The sequence below is a fragment of the Catharus ustulatus genome, chromosome 22, assembly GCF_009819885.2.
Source record: "Catharus ustulatus isolate bCatUst1 chromosome 22, bCatUst1.pri.v2, whole genome shotgun sequence".
Lineage (NCBI taxonomy): Eukaryota > Metazoa > Chordata > Aves > Passeriformes > Turdidae > Catharus > Catharus ustulatus.
Genome location: NC_046242.1, coordinates 4,683,989 through 4,709,737, shown reverse-complemented (window position 1 = coordinate 4,709,737; position 25,749 = coordinate 4,683,989). Strand labels below are relative to the sequence as shown.

The following is a 25,749-nucleotide window of genomic DNA, read 5'->3' as shown; positions in this document are numbered from 1 at the left end:
AGAGCTCCTCCTCTCGGGAGTGGGATGCTGAGTGCAGAGCAGGGCCCCTGCCCCGAAACGGAGGAGCTGAAGCAGAACAATAGGGTGGGGACTCTGGATGGGCCCCGACAAGTGGGGTGGGCTGGAGCAGGGGCACCAATCCATCCTTTTGACTTCATTCACACTTACAGCTGCATTAGAGACATTTCCTGAAAGCACAGTAGGAAGAGTGGGGTATTCACTCACTCCACCCTCCATCTAACACCGTCCTCGCGATCCAGCCGTGCGCTGAGAGCCAATTCTGGCCTCTGGCAGAGCTGCAGGCCAGACATTACAAGCGCTGGTGTGAGCAGCACAGGTCCCCACCCGATGAGCAGCGAGCAGACTTGGAGCACAAAGGAGGGGTGCAGCAGCCAGCAAAAAATAAAAATTAAAAAAAAATCAACCCAGGGAAATGCAGAGCATTGTCCAAAGTGGACAAGAAGGTGTCGAGAGTGGGATCTGAGTGTTTGGCTTCAAGGAGAAGGAACAGTGCAGCCACTTGGTAATATCAGATGAAATGAGGCAGGTTGTTCCTGCAAAGGAGGGCAGTGACAGCCACGCTGCATGGGGCCTTGGGGCTCCCATGGCCGTGTCCCCAGCACGTCATCTCCTGTGCCATGAGCTGCAGCAGGAGCAGGGGACTGGGAACGGTGCAGTGACGAGCCCTGGGCCTGACTCACCCCGGCCCGGGAGCCTGCGCGGCCCCGGCGCATCGGCAGCCTGCATGTGGAGCCTGAAAAACAACTTTTTTTTCCCTCTCTTTTCTAAAAAACAAAAAGCCAGACGCCCTCTTCCAGATCTGGAGTTACTCAGGCTGACTCACAGCAAGGCTCTCCTGGCTCTGCTGGCAGTGCCTGCACATACCTGGAGTGGGCTGTGCAGGCTGTGCTGGTGGTACCCACGGTGTCACACATCTGGAGCTGCTGCACTTCCCTGAGTGCTGTGACAACAGCCTGCTGCAGCCAAACTAATCATTTTCAGCTTCAAACGTCAACCATTTTTGGTGAATCCCCGAATGAAAAAAAAAAAAAAGCCAAATAAATGAAGACTATAATTTTTTTTTTTTTTTTGTAAATGGGAAAAGTATTTCTTTCATTCTCCCATAATACGAATCCAGCAAACAGGAAAAACATGAACCCAAACCAAAGCTCAGACATCACATCTGGGGAGAGACCAAGCATGGAAAATTTTAATCCAAAGGTTAATGTTTGGGAAGCTCCGAGTGTGTGAAAAGAGGGGTTAGATGGGTGCTGCTCCGCGGCTCGAACAGTTATTGCCGCCAAGTGGCGGCTTTCAAACGGTGCCTGCCTGCCCCAGCCCAGGCACTCGGGGTCAGGAGCTAAAATAGAAAACAACTGAAATCACTGGAAGCAAACAAACACTCAGATCAGATGCTGGAAAAGCCAAGCGAGGAAGGAGCCAGCAGCAAGAAATGCAACTCGAGCCCTGTGACTGGGAACGGCCTCCTGACTCGCCTGGGGTGAGCTGCACCAAACCACACGGTGCTGGTGGCCCTGGTGACCCTCTGCTGCTCCCCCAGCCCTCCTGTGCCACCTCCATGATCACTCGACAGCCCTGTGACACTCCTGTCCCAACTGTCACCTCCATCTCCTTTGTTCATTACTCTGCAGGGTCACATTGTAGTGGTTGTCACACCTTGGGGCTTTTTCCACCCCACTTTTCTCACCAGAACCACCATTTCCTGCCCAAGGACAGAGCACCCAACTTTTCCCCTTCCCCCCAGCCCTTCCCCCTTCACCCCACCACAGCAGAAACATCACCCTGTACCTGCCCAGAGCAGTATCTCTGCTGCTGTCCTACTCATTCCACCCTTACACCCCGAGCTGCTCCTCTCCTGCACCTCAATCCTGCAGCAGCTCTGCCTTCTGAGCATCTCATGCCCCCGTTTTCCCCACATCCTGCCTCCAAAATGCCTTTGTCTTCATCTTCTGCATTAGATTATGCCCTTTCCAGACTGCTCCTTCCAGACACTAGAAATCTCTCATCCCCAAAGCTCCAACAGAATAGCATCCTAATTGCCTTTGTTAGGGATGGGGCCATGCCTGTAAAATTGCCACGGCTGCTGCGAGGCCGGGTCGGCACTAACAATAGCTTGAAAGCTCCAGGAGTTCAGCGTGGAGCCCTCCCACACTAAACCAAACACAAAGAGAAGGGACCATATGTCTGCAAAGGCAGTGTCAGGTGGGTCGGAGCCCCCGGTGGCTCCCCGGGGGTGGGAAGGGAAGGCACAGCCCCGGCAGGCGTGAGAGCATCCGGCAGAGCCATCCCAGCCAGGAGCCTTCCTGGGATCAGCCAGGGCAGCAGGCAGGCTCCAGGGAGCACCAGCACCCTGCACTTGCCAGATTCTGCTTCTCTCCCCAGCGCTGAGCTCAACAGCTCCTGCCCAGCCAAGGAAGGTTTGGGTTTAGGCACATCACTGAAACAGAAAATGACCTGCTGCAGAGGGAGCAGTGACATTCCCAGTGTCATGCACTGCCCCCAAGGTGGTGGTGCTGACCAGAGAAGCATAAGGATGGATGATGGAGTTCAGCTCCTAATATTCTGATTCTCAGACTGCTCAAGATGTCAGGCTGCTGGGGGACACACAGAACCAGAGAGGAGAGAGAGGGACTTTCAGCTGTTAGCAGAGAATCTCTGCAAAAAATATGGGAAAAACATAAACTAACACACAAAAAAAATGGAAATGATTCTTTAACAAACCATTGGGGAAGGTAACCCAGCTTAGACCAGTGCCTTGCTTGTCTGAGCCCAAAATCCAGGCACCTCTCATTCCCTGACCACACACTGCAGGTAAAAACCTTAATCAGCTGACAACCAACTGCAGAAACATGGAGATAAAAATGAAAAGGAAACAGAAATCAGGCTGAGGGAAAACACCAGGAATCTCTGTAGACACCAAATGCTTCTCTAAGCTTAGCCTAGAAAAAGGGCTCTAAAAGCACATGCAAATCCTCTGTCTGGGCAGGGGAAGGACCAGTGATGCCAAGGGAAGACCCTGAGGAGTAGCTGAAGGGAAATCATGGCAAGGCTCACCTGCAAAGGCAGGGGAAGTGTGTGATGAGAAACGTGAGCAGAACAGGCTGGCAAAGCCTTGGCTCAGCAGTGGGCTCCCTCAGGGTTTGTGCTCGTGGCAGCATGTGCTAGCACGCTCAGAGGAGTCCCAGCAAAGGCCAGGCAGGCGTGCTCCAGCTGCCCGTGGACCATCGCTCCCGCTCCTCATCCCTCCAGCCAAGGGGGAAAATGTAATCAGAGCAATTTCTATTAGCAAGAATATAAAGACTTGGAAGCTCTGGGCTGTCTCTTGACAACTAATTAATTACCAGGTAGCATCCCCTTGAAGCTGCCAACACAGCACACACAAGTTCCAGCATGATTTAGGGAGAGGGATGAACTTTACAATAAACTCTAGAATTTTACTTCATCTCCCGCCACCATCTGAGATCCTGGGGGAACAGGAAGGGGTGGCAAGAGGCAAAGTCTGAAGCCATCTGGGATCATCATTAACTCACTCACTCGTGGCCTCTGAAACAAAAATGCCGACTTTGCTGTGAGCAGCAGCTTCCAGCCAGATGAACTCCTTGGATACTCCATTTCTTAAATGTTCTTCTGCCAGTTTCTGCCATTCCCAGAAGGACACAAAGGGACAAAGGCTGTTTGGGTTGCAGAGGCTGTCAGGGAGAGCAGGGGAAGCTGTTACTCATTGTGATGTGCCAAGCTTTGTCAGGACATCTCATACAAAATAAAAAGGTAACAACAAGCTAGAGCTGAAAAGATCAGGATGTGTGAACTGTCAGGGAGTTGGGAGCAGGGAGCTTGGGCAGCCAGCACCAAGAATCTCAGAATGGTTTGGGTTGGAAGAGACCTTAAAGATCACGTAGTTCCAATCCCCCTGCAACTGAACACTCCCATGATTCAATATAACCCTCATGGCAGCACTGTGAGGTCTGAATTAGGAGACAACACATGAATTATGAGGATATTTAGGGGCAGTCATCCCAACATAACATTTCTCAGGCTCTAGAGCCACAGAGAGATGGAAGAGGTTGTTCAAAATTACCCAGTTTTGTCATCACCCAGGGTGGGATAAAATTCACCATCAGCAGCACCTTGATCAGCACAGGGGGAAGGAGATATTTGACATGTGACAACTCTCCCACCACTTGAGACAAGCCAGGCAGCTTTGGGGAGCAGAAGCCTCCATCTCCCTGCTCCAGGCCACAGCTCTACTGGTGGCCATGGATTTCTCCCTTAGACACCAGCACAGCCACAGGTCATCTTGCTCAGGTGCAAATGTTCTGGGCTATGCCAAAACATTTATTTTCTTTTTTAGATTTACTTGATGTAAGTCCAAAAACTGAGATGACATCAAAGAGCCCATTGAGCAGATCCCCTCCAGAAACACACGGGGACTTTACCTCGTTAGCACAAACACGGTTCCCCTGCAGACTTCCTGGGAACAGCTGAAGCAGCACCGCACTTCAAAAACCAGCCTGCACTTCACAGGGCTGGGGAGGAGCTCAGTTCTGGCTCAGGATTGTTGTCAACCCTTTCAAAGCCCACGCAGGATCACACACAAAAATTGTCACAGCCCTGGGGGGGGACAACTTTCTCTCTGTCCCCAGGATATGGGCTGAAAAGGCAATGGCAGGGCAGGAGCTGTCACAGGGAGCAGTCAGGGAAGGCGTGAAGCCTGATGTGAAGGAGAGAAAGAGAAGGCTTAGAGGATGGATTTACCCCTGCTGGGACTGGTCAGTGACTGTTTCCCATGAGCTAACAAGAGGAATGAATGTCCCTTCAGGATTTCAAACCCGTGCCAAGAGCCCATCTTTCTCTGAGGGATGGCAACTGCCAGCAGTTCTGTTCCTGCTGCAGTCCCCAGCTCGGATCTGCTGCTGGCTGGGGTCTGAGGTCACTTCCAGAGGGACACAGGAGACCTGCAGGAGCCCAGGCTAAGCTGTGGCATGGAGTGACAATCAGGAGATATGCTGCTTCCTGGAAGAGTTGGAACTGATGTGCAAATAATGGCAGAAAAATGCAGGGCAAGGGAGGGTTAGAGAGAGATTAGTCTGGGGCACACTCTGGGAGATACACAATGTTAAGTATGAGGGCAAAGGAAATGAAAACTGGAAACTCAAACATAGTCAAGAATCCAATCCCAGCCTGGGCAGGAAGTTTACACTCTGCTTCTAAATATACATGTTTTTAAATCAACAATCTTTCTTGTTCCTCAGCCCTACTGTACATCCACAGGAGAACGAAGCGGGTGGAGGCACTGCCAGGCTCTCCTGGTGAGGTGCTCTGTCCACAAGGGACAAGGCAGGGGTGACACACATCCCTGCCATGCCCCAGCAGGGAAGCAAAGGCTTCTCTGCTCCTGAAGATGCTCTGGGAGAGCAGAATCCCCAGCTCCACGCTCACAGTGCCTTGCAGGCAGACTCTCCTGTGCTCTCCGAGTGCCTGTGGACCATGAGGAGAGGGATCCTGAGAGCAGGGCTCAGCTCTGGTGCCTCTCTCCTCCCTGCTCTCTGGCCACTGCATTCATGCTCAGCAGTCAGATAGTCACATTTTTTTTTAATTTGATATAATTATCTCCTAGAAATTACTGTACACAGCCTCTTGGGATCTAAAGCAATTAAGTGAAGATAAATTTCTTTCATGGAGCAAGCTGTCAAAGGATGAAGCAATTTCATTCCCCATTTGAAGTGGAAGCTTTGGGTCATGCATGGTTTATTTGAAACAATGCCATCACCTAAAGCTGCTGATCTTATCTTTCTCTCTCTGTCTCTCCATTTCAAACTGCTGAAGATGTGCAGCGTGGCACTGCCTGAAGTGATGACATCTGGCACCAGGCCAGCTACAGAAACAAGCTGCTCCTCCCCGAGCCCGAGTGCAAGAGGCCAAACATTCCTATTAAAAAGGGGGAAACCGAGGTGAAATCTGGGAAGAGCTGAAAAGTGGGAATCCTGCCTGAGGGAACAAGCTCCAGGAGGAGAGAGGTGCCAGCAGGAAGGGGTGGCACTGCCCAAGACAGGATGGGGCATCTCTGAGGGATAACAGGCTGCCAGGCTTCCTCTTCCTCACCAGGCTGCCCTGAAGCCATGCAAACCAAGCTTCCAGGATTTCATCACCAGGAGGAGCAGCCCATGCCCTTCAGTCTGTGTGAGGAGAGACATGGCAGGGTGGAAATTATATCCCATTAGCACATGCATGCAAAGTCTCTCAGGATTTCCAGCAAATTCTCTCCCGTCCTCACACTTCACCATGCCAAGATGCTTCATTTTGCACCAAAAAACCCACATAAAAAACAAACTCATTTAAATAAACCATTCTCCAAAGTGGTGGATTTTATCCTGGAAATGGGAGGATGTTGTGGAGCAAAGTGTGGCTGTGGTGAGGGCTTTGCTACCTCCACAGAGTCAGAGATTCCAGAGATTCCCAGGAAGAAAAGCATGTTTAGCAGGTATCCCATACTTCCCAAAGGGAGAGACCTGGAGGATCTCTCCTTCCCCACATCAGGACAGTCACTAACTCAAGCCACAGGGAAATTGGTGAGGATGCCCATGTCTGAATGGAAGTTTAGTTATGAGTGTGAAAACAGGCAAGTGCTGAGCAAATTCAGCTCCCACGGCCTGCACTGACGAGAGCACTTCATCCACGAGGCTTCTGCAAAGCTCAGATCACTGCTGATTAAATCTTTGCTCATTAGAACTAAAAAAAGTTACTGGTACTAGAGGGAGCTAATAATAAAAACTGGCAATGGGTGCAAGTTCGAGAAGTATCTGGGTGACTTAAGAGCGCAAAAATGATCTTCAGAGGTGACCTCAGCAGCAGACATGTGGCACGTCACCGACAGCTGGGAGGTCACTGCATCAGCTCCAGAAACGCACAGCAACAGGCACGTCCCTGACACACCCTGGGGAGCTGCTCCAGGGCCGCTTTTCCATGGGAATCACACATGGAACAGGTATCAGGTGAGGTGACACAGCTCTGGAAGGATGGAGCAAACTCCATCTTTTTCTGTGCATGGACATAAATCTCCTTCCTTCCCTAATAATGGCTGCTTTAATAAACAGCACATCGTTTATGCTTAAGATAAATACGGAACCAGAATGTAAATCTGCTCTGTTGTTCACAGAGCAGGCAGGCAGTAACTCCTCAGAAAACACATTTGTCTTCATACTGAGAGCTTGTGTTTATATGTGCATCTACCTATTCCAAGTACAATGAAGTTTTGGGAACGTTTAAAAAAATAAATCAACGGAATGACTCCAAATAAGAACTACAGTTGTCACTATTCATAATATATAAACATATAGACAAATATTTGTTACATATGGCAGAGAAAATGCTTTATGTAAAATGCTGGTATGTAAAATGTTAAGGCAAATTTTGTTAATTTAAATAAATTATGCCTTTTACCTTATGTTTAAGGAAATATATGCAAATATGTTATGGGGGAAAATGTGATTAAATTATCTGATGGATTAAATATCCAGCATTTTTCATGTCCCACCACAGATACAGCCAGGCCAGCAGCAGTCAAGCTGCTCATGTGGGGTCTGTTTTTTGGAAGAATTTTAATGTTTCCCAATGAACCTTCCCTTAGTACCCCCTTGTCTTCCTAAGGGACACGGGTGGCCTGGGGCTGAGGCACTGGCCTGAAATCCTGGGTATCAGGGGTTTGTTCTCATCCTGAAGCCAAGGCTTCCTGTGGGACCAGCCTGGTCCCTCAGCCCCGTGTACCTCTGTTGCCAATCCCTAACAAGGAAATTGCTTTTCCTTCTGTCACAACGTGTTGTGGAGATACGTTCATTAATGCCTGGGAAGTGCTTTGACTTCAATGACTTTGAGAAAAAAAAATAAATAAAATTATGGTGGTGTCTTCTTCTCTCTGGGGTTTGGGATGTGACAGCAGGAGGGCACTGAGGGTGACAACTCTGTCCTGCCATGGGAGCTGGGCTCTCCAGCCTCGCCCAGCCCCAGCCCAGCGCTGGCAAACGGATTTGGCATCCACAAAAACAACACAAGCTTCAGCTGGGAGCAGAAACGTGGGGAGCAGACTCCAAGCTCAATGACAGAGGTCACCTTCCGTCTCCCATAGAGACAGAGTAGATCCCCATCTGTTATTTGGGCTGACCACTCCCTGCATTCCACCCCGTCCACTTCTTTGGCAAGCTCTGCAGGACGTGGATCTTTCTTATTCAGGATAACAATGAGGAGTTATTAATTGGGTCTTTTTTCGGGTTTCCTGAGGTCCTTCCCATAGCTGCCTTGGTGGATACCACAGCCATGCTCGCCTTCAGATGGGATTTAAGCCTTTCAGTTGGGCAAAGACAAAGCAGTGCCATGAGAGAGGGTCCCTCCAAAGCCGAGTCAGGTCAAGGACTGAGTTTAGTCCCAGAAAGAAGAGCCTGAGCAGTGGCAGCTGGCAATGTGTGAGGCAAAGATGCAACCCCAAGTCCCAGGGACATCTCCTGTGATCCAAAGCACCACATTAACACCTGAGCAGCACAAAGACTGTCTCAGGCCACGCTTCATACCCAGGGACAGCTCAGCCAGCCAGAGAAGCCTTTCCATTTCCTCAGAGTTTCTCTGGGTAGCAATAAGAGATGGCTCATTGGGAGAGGATCCAGCATTAATGGTGCTTTAATGAGGCCTTTCAATACACTTATAGACAAATCAGCAAATTCCACAAGGTCTGGGCTCTGCTATGTCATTCCAAGTACACTAAAGCCATGGCAATACCTCTGCACAGCCAGAGCTGTGCACTCTCTGGGCCTCATGTCCTGCCAAGAGGTGGCAGGTTTTGTGCTATTTGGGTGCAGAAACAAGGCCACTTCCCACAGCAAAATCCCAAGGGAAGTGAAGGGTGCTGCATGGTGTGACTCTCCTTTCCTAGGTCACTCCACTATTCCCAACTCCAGGAACACACGGTCAGCGAGTTTCTTGAATAGGACATTTCCCGTTTCCCAAGAATCTGTGCTGAACCTCTGGAAGCAGCTTTTAGGACTAAAAGGACTAAACACAAGCAAGTTTCCCATCTCCTTACACAAACCTGGCCTGACCATGACACAAGTGAGGACGTCGGACAACGAGCGTCATCTGATCCGCACGGAAAGATCCAACCCCAGGCATGGGACAAGGCTGATTTATCCTGTCAGGCTCTGCCTCGAGCTGATGATCCCATCTCACTTCCAGAAAACACTTTAAAAGAGCCTTTAGCTGACAGCAGAGCCAAGCTGTGCAGGGCTGGCTGAGGAGCTGACACGTGCTGGGGCACGTGCACAGCTCACACCCTGATTCACTTGGAGCTCACGCTGTGCTTGAAGCGCCCTGTCCAAGATGAGCCTGGAGGAGAGGCAGAGGTGCATCCAAGGCTGGGGAGGAAGGCATGGAAACATCACAAGCCACTTGAGAAAACTCCCCACGCACCGTGGTAGCGCTCCTTCCCTCCCCATGCCAGGAAAGAGGCATTTCAGGGACAGGCAAGGTTATTTCCACCAGCTGCTGGATCTTCCCTCCCTGCTTTTCCCCGCAGGAGATGGGGCTGCCTGGAAGGCAGCACCTTGTACTTCCCTGCAAGCTGTGCCCAGACCACAAAGCGACTCTCACTGCCTCTCACTGACAGGGGGGGTGAAGAGAACACGTGCAGCTGGATCTTAACACGTTGGCAGGTGGTTCCTCACCTCAAAGTGCGACTGCAGTTCCCACACACAGCCCTCAGCCCCAGGACAGGGCAGAGCAGCAGGACCCCAGCTCTGCACGGGGGTGAGCTGCTGTTAGATCTGCTCCTCCTCACCACCCTGCCTGCCCAGGGCTAGGGGAGGACCTGTTCACGCTGGGCTGTGGCAAAGGGGCTGCAGGGCTTTGAGCTGCTGCTGCCTCCGGTGCTGTTTCACAGCCCCATGGCACGGCCGTGCGTCAGCAGCCCCGAGCGCTCGGCACGGCCGGGGCCAGAGGACGTGAAAAGCTCCTATGCCCCAGAGACTGCAGTGCACAGGATACGGCCTGGATTAAAATCTGGTCAGCAGAGGTCTTAAAATGTCAGTGTAAACAGGAGGGCAGTGCTGGCAGGGCTGCAGGGAAGCTTGCTCAGGCTTATGCTGCTTAACAATAGGTTCAGTGACCTGGACAAAGAAATCCTCTCCTGATAAAGCCAGCAGATTAGACACCGGCTCAAACCCTCCCCAGCTTTCAAGAGAGCAGCTCAGGAACAGGCAAAAACTTGGGATTGCTCAGTCACTTACTTAGGAACAAACCCTGTGCTATTTAGCACAGTTAATGTCAAATTGTGCCTACAGGAAGGAGCAAAGGCTGCAGGACACTGGGAGTGTCCATGGGTACAGAGGAGAGTGGGACAGCACAGTGTCACCTCCTCCTGAGGAGCAGCACGTGGAGCCCGGACAGCCACAGCTTAAACACACCAGGAGAGCAGGGATCCAAACCATGCCCAAGACTGTCCTGCCTCCCACTCCATCTATTCAGCTTATAAAAACCAGGATGGGAACTGGGGGGACTCTGATTTACATATCAGAGTTAGAGTAGCAGCCCACGACTTCCCAACCTACAGCAAAGTGCAATTATTGGAAACTGAAACAAAGTAAATGTAGCTGGGAAATAATGCAAATAATGAAACTGGGTCTGGTGGCAATTTGCTGAGGATCCTGAAGGGTTCTCAGCCTTCCAGAATCAAGGGTTTGTGCTTTCTACAAGACCTGCTGTTGGAAATTTCCTTGTGGTTTCATGAGGGAGAAAAAGCCAGTGGAGATGGCCACAGCCTCCCCAGCTTGGCAGCATCCGGGGCTCTCCCGGGCTGGATTCCCCGTTCCCAGAACTGACGCACACCACCGTGGGCTCCTCTTTGAAGAGGGGGTTTCTGACCTGTACATTCTTCCCAGAAGCTCCCTGATGTTCAAAGCACCTTGCTGACAGACAGGCAGGTGTGCCTGTGACAGTGACCACCTCCCCAAACCGCTGTGGGGGCGGAGGGGAGGGGGTGGCCCCCCAAACACAGCCCTGGGCAAGGCACGGGGGAGGGCTCCCAGCCCAGCTGTGACATTTCCTTTCACCTATACCTGTACAGCTGTTTCCTACAGGGCTGCAGCCTCGAGTGAGATGTGTGAGGCTTCTGTAGGTGCTTGGGAACAAGATGGAACAGAAATGCTTCACACCTGGCCCCAAAATTACAGCACGCTGGCAGGAGGCCAACATAAACTGGCAGAGTACCAGTTGCAATGGACATCAATTAAGCAGCCTGTCATCCTCAGACTGCAGGCTTTGCTTTTTGTGATCTGCATCGCTCCTTAAGCCTTCAGCAGCACCAGCACTGGAGTTTTCCAGATGGGATCATTTCCCGCAGATTCCACTCGCTAGATTTATTGCAGCTTTTTTTTTTTTTTTTTTTCTTCTTAACCCACCCCCCCCTTCAAGAGGCTGAACTATTATTCCACATTGCAGATTTCTCCAGTGCTGGATTCAGCGTCTTCATGCTGTGCTAGTGCTTGTTTGCCATCGGTTCTCTTCACCTTCAGCTGCAGAAACTCAGTTTTAAGAATATCCTCAGAACTCTCTTAGCTTAAAAAGTAATCAAAAACTGAGGCAAAACAATAACTGAACAGGATTCCTCTCTGGAAGATGCCCTGCACAACCCTAGGAAATGTTGCAGCAATCACTGGACAGGACTTGTGCCCATTGCTACAACGCTGCATTTAAAATAGCACAACAGACACCAGCATTGCCTCCTCTGCCACCCAGACTGGGGACATGGACTGAGCCTGGCACTTCCCACTGTGCTAACAGCACCTGGCAAAGGCAGAGAGAGGCTCCCAAGGTGCCCACACAGCCCCTGGCACTCGTGGTTCAAGGTGATGCCAAGGACAGCTGAGGAGTTCAAAGCAGGTGATGCTCCCCACGCTACCTTCATGGTGGCATAAAAATCCAGCCTCTCCTCCATCACCCCATGACATCATCTTCCAACATGGCCCATAATTTAGTTTAATTGCCTTTTACAATCCAAAGGCACCACATGAAAGGGGAGGTCGAGGCTGGGATGGAGTTCAGATACTGGTCAGAAAATGTAAACATCTCTTACTCTGCCGCCTCGGGGCTGCCAGCTCCTGCCAAGTCCCCGCTCCGAGCAGGGCTGCCTGTGGCAGGGATCTTTCACGGCTTGTTTGGAAACCCAGGCAGGCAGGAATGGAAGGAGTTTTTTCAAGGATGACTCCTCATTGGACTCTCCTGCTTGGGGCTCCGATCTCTGCTCACAGTTTCCCTTTTCCTCCCTGGACCAAACTCCAGGCTGGAAGCTCTCGCTCTCATGGGCTGAGAGCATTTGCCTGCCAGCTGGAGGGAGATGCTCCAAGGCTATGGAATGGGAATATGGAAAGGATGCTGAGAAAACAGTTACATTTGCTCACTGGGGTTTTCTCTCTGCTTACAAAGTGTTTGTGCTCTCAGAGCCCTGGTCTTGCTACCTTTTCTCTGATGCCTTGCAAAGTCCTCCCAAAGTTACTGTAGTGTGGCCACCCCAAGATGGATTTAATCCCTGGCATTCCAGGAGTCATGGGGTCTCATAAAGGACAAAAAGTGTGGTGTTTAGAGGCATGACAGAGCCCAGTCACTCCAACAGCTACTCCTCCTGGGTTTTTAAACCTGGGGCTCCCTTTCCAAGAAGCATCAGACATGACTACACGCTGCCAAGAGATCTCTGAGAGTCTTAGGAAGACTGAAATACCATAAATAAGTGAAGTGAATAACAAGACAGGACTAATTTTAGCCCAAGTCTAAATAATAATTAGCTCCTAAACAGCTAATCCAAAGACTACTGTCAACCTAGAGCATTTTGGGGCAACTAGAGAGAGGGTGACATTTGAACTATCCACCTGGGCTGGACAGTGCAGAGGAAGGGGATTTAGGATTTCTAAGGAGAATAGAGCTTGGGATTTAGGCTATCTGCACTGACAGGTGAGTGAAACAAGGAACAGCACCAAGTGTGGGAAGCTCACTGGCCACCCTGGAGCTGGAGGAGCCACGCAATACCCAGCTTGTAGGTCTGGCAGTAAAATATTGCTAATTAATTTTCAGAGCCTCGCGTTTTAGGGCTTTCATTTGCCTGGTGAGGTGAGACAGGGTTGAGACCAGTTGAGTGGTGAGTATCTGAGACAGTCCACTCCACACATGAGCATGCACATGAGGGAAAGGGAAAAAAGTGCCTTTCAGTTTGAGAGGAGGGAACCACGGTGACTGGCCCTATAAGCACATGTATTAATCATGCACCGTCTGGTTTTAATCCACACACTGCTGATCCTGCGTCTCACTGTATTGTTATCAGGGGAAGGAGTATTTCTCCTCAATCTTATTCACCAGCCAAAAGCCTGAAAATGCAAAAAACACATTTGTGAAGTGCCTTCCCAAGGACCCTGGGCCCCGGACCTGGTGAGCTGGGGCTGCTGCCTTTTTATTGGCGTTTAAAAACCTTTTATTAACGTGTGTCAGGGCTGGGGGAGGAGAGACAGGCTCAGGTTTCAGGACCCCCCATGCAGAGAGGTTTATTGTGGGAAGGGACATTAACACTTTCTCCTCCACATCTGCCCATGGCTGGGGCATGTGGCAGAGGGTGTGCTGCAGCCACAGGCCTGGGGGATGCACACACACTGAGCCCATGAAGAGCTTGCAGGGATGTGGGCAGTCCATGCCTGTAGAGAGGAGAACCTCCCTGCTCTGCTCCACATCAGGGATATCTGAGCCCTCTTCCAGCTTTGCCACGAGCTCCATGGGGTCACTGCAGAGCAGGATGCTCCTGAGACAACAGCATCCAGCAAGAGCTGAGGAATCCAGGACATGCCCCAGGTTCCCAGGGCTGCACCCACGCACCATCACCAGGACTCTCTTTAACCTCAACACAATCCAAGTGGTTTCCATTATCAGCACCATGACTCCACAGTTGCCACCTTCCCCCTTCCTGACCCTAACTCAGCCATGCTGCTGCTCCCTGCTCTTGCCTCAGGTCCAAGGCTGGGTGAGGGAGGTCCTGGCAGTGTCTCCTTGGGCTGCAGACACAGCTGACAGCTCAGGCACCAGGCTGCATAGTTTGCTGCTGACTGGTACGGTCGGTGCTGTTCCATCACACAAGCTGCAGTGGAGATGTGCCCAACACACACACCCAGGAAAACAACACCGAGTTCTGCTCGCCCCAGAGCCAGCTTTTGTTGGTTACAGCTCCAATGACAGTGCAAGAGACGATGGGAAGCTCTAAGTGTCCCACTGGCTCCAGCAGGAATTCGAACGCGCGGTTCCATGGCAGCGAACGGAGTCAGAACGTTTTCACTCAAAATAAGAGCCAGGCCAAATGCTCAAAGACTTACTGAGAAACTCTGGCTGAATTCTGCACTCCATCTGCTAAATGGGACGTGGAGAACAAAAAGGAGTGGGAAGCACAGTGTTTGTCCTATACAGCTTACAAAACAACCACCCTCTTACCAGAGCAAAGAACCCAACATCATTTTAAGCCCAATTCCCTCCAGGTCTGCCTTTCAACAGATTCTTTTCCTCTGAAATGTTACAAATTAATTAAGAAGCTAGAGGGTAAAAGAATTTGGAGCATTAGCAAGCAAGGTGAGATATCCCTGTAGTAAAAGCCAACTGCCTCTTGCTAGCCATGCAAGTGGTAGGAAAGGGACCCAGAGTCACTCTGGCACACCAGAACCCACAAGATATTCATTCACATTGTGCCATATAAAGAGCAGTACATTCTCATTGCCTCTCCAGCAAAGAATTTGGGCTGAAAACTGGTCCAAGATTGAGAACACAACAGGAAGAAATTGGGTGCAAAAAATAACTCCTGCTAAAAAGTAATGAAAAATCAGTATGGGAAAAAAATCAGTGCCAGAGAGAGTTGCTCCACTGCCATCGCCTGCTGGAGGCTCAGGGACACAGATCCCAAAATGGCACCATGCTCAGCACAGACATGCAGCCTTCCACTGCAAACAGCCCAGAGATGTATCCCACAGGCTCAGGATGGTTTGGGTTGGAATGGATCTTAAAGACCATCCAGTTCCAGCCCCCTGCCATGGACAGGGACACCTCCTACTGCAGCAGGTTGCTCCAAGCCCTGTCCAACCTGGCCTTGAACTGATGAACTGTTGAGGAGTTGGACTCATCTGGTCTCTGCATGTTACAGAGAGGGCAAGGAGGAGATGGTGGAGTGGAGATGGCACACAAATTTAAGTTGGGTTAGGGGATTTTTTGCTATAAAGTGCCTTTTTGTATCCTGCTCACAGTCACTGCCATGTGGGTTTGTGCCTCAGTCCTGGCTGGCTCTGCAGTGCCTTCTGCAACACCCCACTCCTGCAGAGTCCACTTGCTTCAGTAATGCTGCAGAGGGATAACATTTGTGGAACAGGGTAGTCACTGACTGTACTGACGCAGCTGCCACTCCAGTCTCTTTCTAGAGAGTTTCCAAATCACAGAAAACAGGGTAGGATGATCCAAAGAGGTCACTTTGCCTTCTATTCCAAGGTGTTTACCTCAACCCAAGTTGTAGCTGAGAGAGTCACTCAGCCTGCTTTTAAAATTTCCAGGGTTGAAGAGTTCCTGTAGACTCACTAAGGAGGCTGCTCTCAAGTGCTGAACTACCCAAAGGTATGAAACCTTTTCTGAAGTTTAGTCTTAATCTATTTTGCCTGTTCCTTCCTGTGCTTTTCAGCATGGAGCTGGAGGACACCTTGTTCTCCTCTCTGCCTTTTCCCTGAATTTCCTTCAGACCAAAAAAGCTCACCCAGGTCCTTCTTGGAAATCAGGCTTTTGAGCTGTCTTTTCTAACTCAGTCCTCCCCTTCATCCTCTCAGGTGTCCTCTGCTCTGTGCACAGTGAACATGCACACCTGCTGCTTCACCTGTCTGACCTTTAAAAACACTGGTCAGAAATAAAGGGGCACAGGCACTGCCAGGTCTGGCTGCTTTCCTCTGGGATTGGGGCTGCTCCTTCAGCAGAACTGAGAGAACACCATGCCTGATATTCTGAATTCCTGGGTGGCTGGTGCTGAGCTGTGAGGGCACCAACCCCCACCTGTGGAGTTGAGCAGTTTCTTTACAAAGCACCAGAACCAAAGGGAGCTGGGACAGGGAGAATTCAGCTCGGTAGCTCAGGTGTAGCTATAGGACAGAGACACAAAGATGAGTGCAAGTGCCTGGCAGGGCAGGTAGATGGCACTCCAAATAAACTGGTGTGTGGTTAGAAGAGGCAGAGTTCAGGGAATACCGACCCCTCCCACAAGTTACAGGGCACTAGAGCTGCTCAGCCACCTCACCTGCCTGCTGGGGGCTCTGGTTTGTGGCTATTGAGAAAAGAATCTCTGTATAGGGACACTTGGATTGTCCCCAGCAGAACCCCCGTGGGGTCACCACAGACACTAGGCAGACCTTAGGGCAGCAATGGCAATTGCACACTTCTTATTTTAATTCTGTCAAACGGAGCCTTGAAAATTCATGTTTCCACAGACACTTCCTGGACTAAGCTGCTTCCCCAAACTGAGAAGGCTCCTGGTTTTACTGGAACCTGTGCTCCCGTGTTGCAGGCAGTGCTGTGAGCACAGGTCAGGGCAGACAGAGAACTGAAACAGAAATTTGCACCTTTGGATCCCTCTGTGAGAAAGGTCCCGAATTTCTCACCGTCATTTCAGGACAATGTCATGAAGAAGAAGTGGCACGGGGAAAGGCACCTTGCCATTGTCACACGCAGGCTCTCCACAGAAACCTGCTCTGCATCCTCACTTCTCCTCCTGGAGCACCAACCCCTCAGGGAGGGGACACTGCAGCTTCCCAGATGAGCCACGTTTTTGGAGCTGCAGTTCTGCCTCCGAGCAGGAAACTGTTGAGAGCCACTCTCATCCTGCCATGCCTCCAAGGGCGTGCAGAACAAATGCCATTGTGCCTCCTCCATCCCCCACCAGGTTCAGACACGTTCTCCAAGTGAAGCCCCCAGATCCCTCCTGGCCAGGTGGTGGCAGAGAGCAGACCCAAAACCCCACATCAACAAGGGAACTGATTTCATTATTCTAAAAACAAACAGCCAAAGGAAAGTTCAGCCTAGAATGGGCTCCTAGAGCAAAGAAAGGAAAATAGAGAGCGGGCAGTGGGGAATGCTTCATATTCCTAAAAGCCTTTTGTACGTTAACACATGGTGTCTGCTTCTCTCTAGTCACCTATTTATCACTCTCCTCTTTAGAGAAGGAAAAAAGTCCTGGCTGCCTTCCTAAGGCAGAGTTTTGTGGCCGGGGGGAGGGGGAGGGTGCTTTAAGCATGATGCAAACCATTTGGAGTGCACCGAGAGCTCTGCCAACACAAGCTGCACTATTTAAACAAGTGAGGAAATGATCGTATATACAACATGCCAGCGAGCACACACACACCAGAGGAAGTCGAGAGGGGTTTTCATGACACAGAGCTGGATGTCAGCGGCTGAAAGGTCGATATTTTCCCTTAACACCCTTCTCAATGACTTAATCGTGTTCCGTTTGCACAGAAAACTTCCCAAGAATAAAAGTCTGGAGGAATCGAGGGGGGATGTTTGGCCTACTGCTGACCTTGTCCGAGGTCCTCTCCACGTAGCAGGGCTCCTGGGGGGCGACCAGCAGGGGAACGAAGCCCGAGAGCAGCCGATCCTCTTCCAGGCTAAGCAGGGCAAGGTCGTCATCTGGGTCCTTGTACAAGGGCACCTCCGACTGATTCACTGTGGTCAGTATGTTACAGAAGTCAGCCAGCGTCGCCCACACATCTACTGAGACCCTGGGAGAACGAGGAGAGACGTGAGCAATTCAGGGCTGGAATGCGTTGGGAGTTGCCTGCAATGCTGCAGCGAATACCAGAGAGGTGAGGCGAGGCGAGGCACGGCACCGCTGCTGCCCTGCCCCCGGCACAGCTGTGCTGGCACCGACCCCGGCAGGGACCTGACCCCGGCACTGTCCCCGTGCATGGGGACAGCTCCCGGGATGTCCTGCCCGGGGCTCTGCACACCTCTGCCCGCTCCCCCAGCCCGGCAGGAACCCAGCTCCTTCCAGATGCTTGTAACTCGATTTTAAAGCCTGCTGGAAGGGCAGAGCGAATATCTGCCCTGCTGTGGGGCTGAAGGGGCTCTGGAGGGCTCCAATCCACCCTGGGGGGCTCCAGCCCAGCCCGGAGCATCCTCTCCTTTGCACAGCTCTTATCTGCTGTGACCACGCTCTGCAGCACAGAGATTTTCACAATCAAACCCCAGCCATGGGGGGGTTAAAGCCCTGTTTTGCTTCTGGCCACAGGTTTCAACTCTCAGAGTGACCTGCAAAGCTGCCTCTGCCATGTCTCATGTTCCCAGAGTGGCAGTGATGTGCAGGGTGCAAACACAGGAGCCCTGGACTGCTTTCCATGCACTCCCATCACACATCCCCATGGCTGAGCACAACCCAGGAAGGGCTCAGCACCCCAGAGACAGTGTGGAGAAAGCAGGGAAACAAGCAGCAAGCGAGGGAATACTACAGCTGACCAGGCTGCCTCGCACTGCATCTCTCCCTCCTGTTTCTACAAACACTCAGATTGAGTTTTTTTCAGGATGTAAACTGGGATTTAAGTAGGAAATAGGGGAAACTGGGGCTGATATGCTTCTGGTAGGCTGCTCCTCCAGCCAACACCTCTGGAGAGAAGCAGAGGGAATCCAGCATCCCCAGGGGTGGGTGTGGGCCGAGGCAGCCCAGGGCTGGAGGGAGGCCCCCTGCTCTTTGAACTGCTCCAGGTGGACAGAGTCTGCACTGGGTTATTTACGGGAATCAATGTACCAGGAAAGCACACTGAAATGAAACATCTTGTTTTCAAGAGCGTCCTGGGAGCCAGGCAGAATGAGGAGCCATTAATCAAAGCCCGGCACGTAATCAGCACACATGTAACACAGAGTCACCCACGTCCCCGAGCCAGCCCTAGCCCACGTCCTGCAGAGGAGAAGAGGTCCTGCAAAACCCTCTGGTCACAGACACCAGGAGCTGGGTTCATTCACAAAGCTCCATCGCTTGGCTCAGCCAGGTCTGGCTGTCAGAAATGTTTAAATATGGAAAAAAATAAACAGTTGCAACACGTTTTTCGGAGGGATCTGTCCGAGGCCCTTTGTGATGTAATGGGAAACGCTGCGTTTGTGCTACCAGCTGGAAAATAAACAGAGCTGCGAGGGTTAAAAGGAACTGAACTTTCCACGACCCCTATCTGCAAAAGAAGAAAATAATAAGAGGAATGATCCACTGCCCCACAGCCCTGATAGTTTATCCTCCGGCCCAGGCTGCAGAGACAAGCACCGGATGTGATAGGGCTGCTCTGGGCCACCTCCAAGGCGAGCTCTGCCCATGGGAGATGCACAGGGCTTGGGAGGCTCAGCCTCCCCCAGTGCCCTGCTGGCAACTGGGCTGGGCTGCCTGAGGCCAGTCACATAGCACTGCTGGGGCCCCACGGCCACGAGGGCTTGCTGGGATGAAGGAGGTGCAGAGGCATCAGCAGGGAGAGGAACGGGAAAAGTGCCCAAAACTGCTGGGGAATGAGAGCACTGGGGTGTTGGGGACAGGCAGGGATGCTGGGGTTATTTCCAGGGGGCTGGGACAGCCAGGTGCATGGGGCTGTGGTGGAGGAGAGCAGATTGCAGAGAGCACACCCATATTCCCAAAAAACAGAGCTGCAGGAAGGGGATGATGATGGCAGTGAGGGTGGGAGGGAGTCAGAGAGCAATGGCAGGATGCTGAGTTGGACTGGGATTTACAGTAGGGCCAGGGTGGTGGTGGCAGGGGTATCAGCACAGATCAAGTACAGGAAGCATCTCCCTCCACAGCACTTGGCATCCAAAGTCAGAAAAATGCCACAGGAACAGCCACTGAGCTGGCACTGCTAATGCCCTTGCAGGCACCAAGCCCAGCAGTTCCCTTTGCTCTCCCCCAGGGCAGCACTGCCAGGCAGGGCACCCCTCACCACCCCTGAGTGTGAGGCAAACCCTGTCACTTCATCCTTCACCTACAGCTTGACAGTGCCTTGCCACATCTCCCATTTGCCCTGGATGTGACAGATTCCCACTCTGGGCTCACTTCAGTCAAACCTCAGACTGTGCTGGCTCCCTGGGTAGCCAGCTCTCACTGCACTGCTACCCCAGCAGCACCCTGCAGAGCCTTCAGAAAGCCAAGAAAGATGTAGTGCTGGCATTTTTCCCTGTTTTTCTCCCGTGATGGCAGAGGCAGCACTGCAGAGATCAGTTCTGATCATTTTCTGCCATCCCCTCGGGTGCAGCTCCTCCTCTGCAGCACATCTCCCATCACTGCCACCACCAAGATCATTCACCAGCTGCTACTGCTGGTAAAGCCAGCGAGGACAAACGGCTCCCACTGACACCTACGGTCCTGTGAATCTCCTGCTGGGACATACACTTGCCCTGGAAGGTCACACACCACTTGTGAGCCGTATCAGCCTCTTCTCCCCACTGCCCCTGCCCAGGACCACCTCACAGCCACCCCCAGGCATTTCTGGCTTATGTCACCGCACGGCGCGGCAGTGCCGGAGCCTCCGTGCAGAGCCCAGGCGGTTCCAGGTGCCTGGAAGCTCTGTGCACTCACAGTGCCACGGTTTCAACGTCCCTCTGCGGAGGGAGGCCCCGAATTACTGACACCGAGCCCAGGCACGCAGCTCCCAGGTACAGGGACGAGGCTCCCAGAGCTTTTAACCGAGGAAGCGAGAAGGGGGTGAGCGCGAGGTCTTTCCTCGGAACGGGGGTTCATTCGCTTCCCCACAGACACATTTACATTTGCTTATTCCACTAGGACAGGAAAAAAAAATAAGAGTTAATTTCTTTTTTATTGCCTCAGGATTCCAGGTTTAATGTAGCTGTCAGTGTGAGCGCAGCCCAGCTGCAACGCCGACGGACACAGCCCGGCCAGGCAGCGGCGAGAGCCGCGCAAGTGCGCAGCGAGCTGGACCACAGCCCCGGGGCTGAGGCTGGGGAGGGCTCTTGGCAGGGATGATGCCCACATGGGCATCACCACAAGGCAAAAGGCATGCAGCATGGGGAGGGCAGAGGATGCCAGGGTGAGCCTGATGCTCACCGAATCCCCGCGCGTGAGCCGCCATCCTCACCGGGGGCGCGGGCTGCCTGGTGATTAATATCAAGCACAATGACCCCATGTTACAAGCCTGCGGGGGCCTGTGGAGGTGGCCATTTCCTGTGTAATACCAGCTTGTTTAAACACTAACATCCAAACTGCACAGCTGCAGCACAAACCCGGAAAGCGCGGCGCAGAAGAAGCCCTGCATTGTGTTCCCAGCCACTGCCGCTGCCGTGCAGATGGCAAACGCCTCGGGCCGCACGCTCCCGGGGCCAGGCAGGCACCGCTGGCTCCTGGTGCCCACAGGATGAGGGGCTCGGCATCCTCCTCCCGCCTTTCCTCTCTCCTGGACCACGGGAAGCTGAACTAAAAGCGGCTCCTTTGCAAGGAGCAAAAGGGGTTGGTCATGCTCTTCCCAAAATGCCCTCACCAATCTTGGTCTGGGCTCAGACAGAGCAGGATGAGGTGGTCACAGCCCTTCTGCATCAGTGATTTTCCCCACTGCGCCCTGCACACGGTCCCTTTGGCCAGCCAGGCATCCATAAACCCATTCCTCTCCCAGGAACCCACCTTTGGAGCTGTGGGCTTTGGCTCTTTACCCAGGAGAGGAGCAGTCTCCTCCCAGCCAGCCCCTGCTTTGCCACAGCCCCCTTCTCCACAGAGACTTTTGGATTCTCCTTTGGTTGACTTTATCTCCGATCTCAGCCAGGTTTACACTACTGAGACCCCTCTGAACCCTGGCTTTGATGTCTCGATAGGGAAACTCTGGTGGCCAGCGTTACTGAGGATGGGATCTGCAGAAGGGATTTTCCATTTAGTCTCCAGCAAACTCCAGCAATGTCTTGGCACCCCTGTGCAAGATTCTGTCCATCCCTCCCAGTGGGAGCTGCCATCTGAGTGACACTTCTCTGCAAGAGCGATGTGATGAGAGCGATCTGGCACATCTCTCTGGGAAGGTAAGCTCTAGAATGTGCTCGCAGCTTTTGGATTTAATTTAATACTTGGTTTAAATTAACCATTTTTAAATGCTTGCAGACAGTCTCCACAAACTGAGAGGCCCTTGGCCCCGTGTGGAAGGAGCATGGATTTGCCAGGGTCAGCCCTGCAGCAGTGTTTGTCTAGCCAGTGGCTTCTCCATCAGTCCTTGTGCTTCATTTAGCAATGGATTAATTGTGGTAACAGAACAGAGCGAGGAGCAGCTCTGCCCAGCCCTCTTCACCTTCTTCCCAGCCACATGTCCCAAAAGGGGATGGAGTCACTCATACAGCAGCCTCCTTGGAGATCCACCTTTCGACCCATCTGCTGCCATTATCTCTGCCTTAGGAGACCCACCCTGCTCCTTTTTACCCAGAATCCTGGCTTTTACACCCCAATCTCTGCAATTCACTCCTGGGAACATTTGATCTGAAAGACTCTTCTCCAACTGCCTTAAACAACCACCTGCAGAGAACTTGACACAAGGTTTGCCATAAAACATGAAGAGAAAAATTAATTTTAAGATACAGAAGTGACAGCTGCTTGCTGCTAGAAGACCTGGCAACACCTGGCTCAGACACACAATTCCCGAAGCAGAGATGTCCAAGGTTAAGTTTAGCTCCTATTCTGGAAACACATGAGGAAAGAGTCATGGAAAGCTCACAGAGCACCTCTTCCAAAATAGGAAGGACAACTTTCACCTCTCAAATACACAGAGAGAGGTAGTTAGGAAGTCCAACAACTGCAAACCTGTTCCAGGGCATCCCCTGAGCCATGATGACCATGTAGTGTGGCCAAGAGCTGGAGGAGTGCACCAGACCAAGAAGGGTGGATTTGGGGAAAGATGGAACTTGGGTTGAATTCAAGACTGCTGAGCCCCCAGGTGGGGAGAGGATGCCTGCCAGGAACCAGGGTTCATTCCCAAGCTCCCACCAAGAAAAAGCATCCTGAAGACACAGGCTCCTGAGCCTCTCATCCCACTCCACGGAGCCCACTCCGCATGGCTCACATCCATCTGCCGGCTTTCGGCAGCGCTCACCCCTCACACCTTTCCCTCCGCCTCTGTCCAAGGGGGAAAGCAGCAAGCTGAGGAATTTGGTGTGGGGTTGGTTTTGTGTTTTTTTTTTTTTTTATTGTAAGGACTCAAATCCAGCAGTGTGATAAATGCATCCGAGCTACAATTAGGAAGATATATAGCATCAGAACGCGAAGGTCTGGGCAGCGTGGTGAAACGCGGGCTCTCCAGAGCCCCAGCTATGTTTCCCATTATGTAACCCTGGTCATGGGCAGACAGCCAGACTCCAAATGAAAAAGAGACTCTGGCTTGGCACCGTTTCTATTTTCCTATCCTCATTCGGGGTCAGCGCAGTGTCATACAGCTGCAGAGAAAGCTCCGGGGATTAAACCTGGGAAAGACTCCAAGACCAGGACCCGGGTTCAAGTACCAGCTGAAAGCAATAAACCAACTGCCACAGCTGGGCTGAGTTTAGACGTTCTCAAAGTCCCCCAGCTCTCTCCCATATGAAGAAGGAGCGATTGCAAACATGGCAAGAGAGGCCTTGGGACACACAGCCCCGGCCCAAAGCTCTGGCTGAGTCCTGCCAAGCTGCCCTGCTGGCCACGAGCCCAGCCCAGCATTCTGGCTCCGGATGAGCTGCACTTTGATGCGAGCTCTGGGCTCTGAGTGGGCTTCCAGGTGGGTATGATGCCTGTTTTTAGCAGAAGCTTTAGCACATCCATGGCATCTCTGCAGGGTGTTGCTGTACTTCAGGGGATTTCTACATCCATTTTCTGTGCCCATGCCATCACAAGAGGCAAGGAAAGTGGTTTAAGAGTATCCAACCAGCTTCTCTGTTGGGAGTGGTGGGATCTCACAGCACATCCCAGAGGCAGAAGCATGTGTGACACGGCACAGGTCTCTCACTCAGCTCTGGAACTTGGCATCTGCACTTGCTCCTCACGTGCTCTCCCCACTCCTGAGCTCACCCTGCCCATAAACCTTGGCTTACTCCACCACGCCTGCTGCTCTGACCCATGTTTTACTTCTAAACTTCTTTGAAGCTGTTCCTATCTAAACCCTTGGACTCGGTGGCTCTACCTGGTTCCTGAAGAGCTGCAGGGCAGCCAGCAGGCTTGTGTCAATAAAGAGCTGAAACACTAACCCAGTGCTCTCCTTTTCTTTTCCTATCCCCAGGGCAAATGTTGCAAATCCCAGGTCATGCCCAAGAGCAGAGCTGGCTCCCTGCATCTCCATGGAAGCTCAACCACTGCTGTCCCAGACTCCTGGACCACCAAGACCCATCCATACAGGAGGTCTGGGCTGGAAGAGCAGTGTGGCTAAGAGAGATTCTCCATTTGAGCCAAAGAGCACCAGGGTGGAGGAGCTGGGAGCCAACATGAGGCAGGAGGACAGGATGGGCATGGCAGGACAAGAGGGGCTGCTCAGCCATCCTCCATGGAGAGGCCAAGCAAGACAGAGACACTCATTCCTCCACTGAACACATCAGGATCTTGTGGAGTAGAGCCCCCAGTCCATGCCCACTGCTCCCCCAAGAGCCCTGGGGTGGGGCTGCCAACACCACCAGCACCACCAGCACCTCCTCCCACCCCAAGGGGCGAGCAGAGCCTGCACCTGCTCTGTCACCCCGAGGGGACACAGCCCTGTGCCCTGCAGGAGGGGGAGCAGCTCGTCCCAGGGCAGGCGCCGAGCGCTGGCTGCGTGAAGCCAATCAGAAATTCCATCTCGAGGCTGCCCGTGGCCAAGGGCTCGGCGGCTCCCTGCGCAGGCAGCGCGAGGGGAAGGGGGGATTGGTGCAGCCGGGCTCACGTGATGGATCCCAGTTTGAGTTCCTGCCCAAAGATGGGCAGCAGTTCACATGAGCAGGCAGCGGTCCCACACCGAGCAGCCGACAAACAGAAAACAGACTCCATCTCCACAAAATGAGGCCCAGAACTTCCTGTGTGAGATTTCCATTTCCTCAGCCAAATGAAAAAGAACTGGAGTAAGAGGCAATAAACCAGGAGAGCAGGACTGGACCTGACGCACGGAGCGGGGACCCATTAATGGTTAAGCCACTTTGCTGGATTACTCTTAATGCTCCTTCCCATCACCCTGGGTTCTGGCTCCTTTGGATTAACAATAAGACGTGATTTCAGGCTCTGGATCCGGAGGACCGGAGGCAGATGGAAAATCCTGCGGGAAAGCAGCTACAGAGCATGCTCAGACGCTGTTTCGCATACTCCATACTTGGCCCCTTCGCTCAATTTTCTGTCCAAAAATATGCAAATTGCCTAGTCCGCATTATGGACTAATGGGCTGAAATCGGCCAGTTTAGAAAATTAACCCTTTTGTGTGTTGCAGGGTAAGGACAATCGGTTCTGAAGCAGAGGGGAGGTGACTTTGGGAGCTCCAGGAACAGGCAAGCTGCTCCAGGCCAGCCCAGCCCAACCAAGGTTGGCCTGACTCAGTCAAAAGAAAGGTAAGGAAATGCTTATGCTGGAAATGGAGCTCCCTCTGGTCCAGAGGAAGGCCCTACCAGAACATCTGGGCCAGCAGAATACCTAAAGGAAGGGTATCCCAACTAAACCAGATGTACATCCTAAACAGAAAGTAAAAATCCACCTCCTAAGCCAACTTC

General features: G+C 52.2%; 1 protein-coding gene across 4 annotated transcripts in view; it reads right to left on the bottom strand.

The window, feature by feature from the left end:
- SMG6 (SMG6 nonsense mediated mRNA decay factor) overlaps positions 1-25,749 on the bottom strand; it is a 106,973-nt gene that overhangs the window by 27,108 nt on the left and 54,116 nt on the right. For all 4 annotated transcript variants that reach the window (XM_033078032.2, XM_033078035.1, XM_033078033.1 and 1 more), the window contains exon 13: positions 17,624-17,825. In XM_033078032.2, the coding sequence (XP_032933923.1) occupies positions 17,624-17,825 (202 nt within the window). The remainder of the gene's footprint in view (positions 1-17,623; positions 17,826-25,749) is intronic.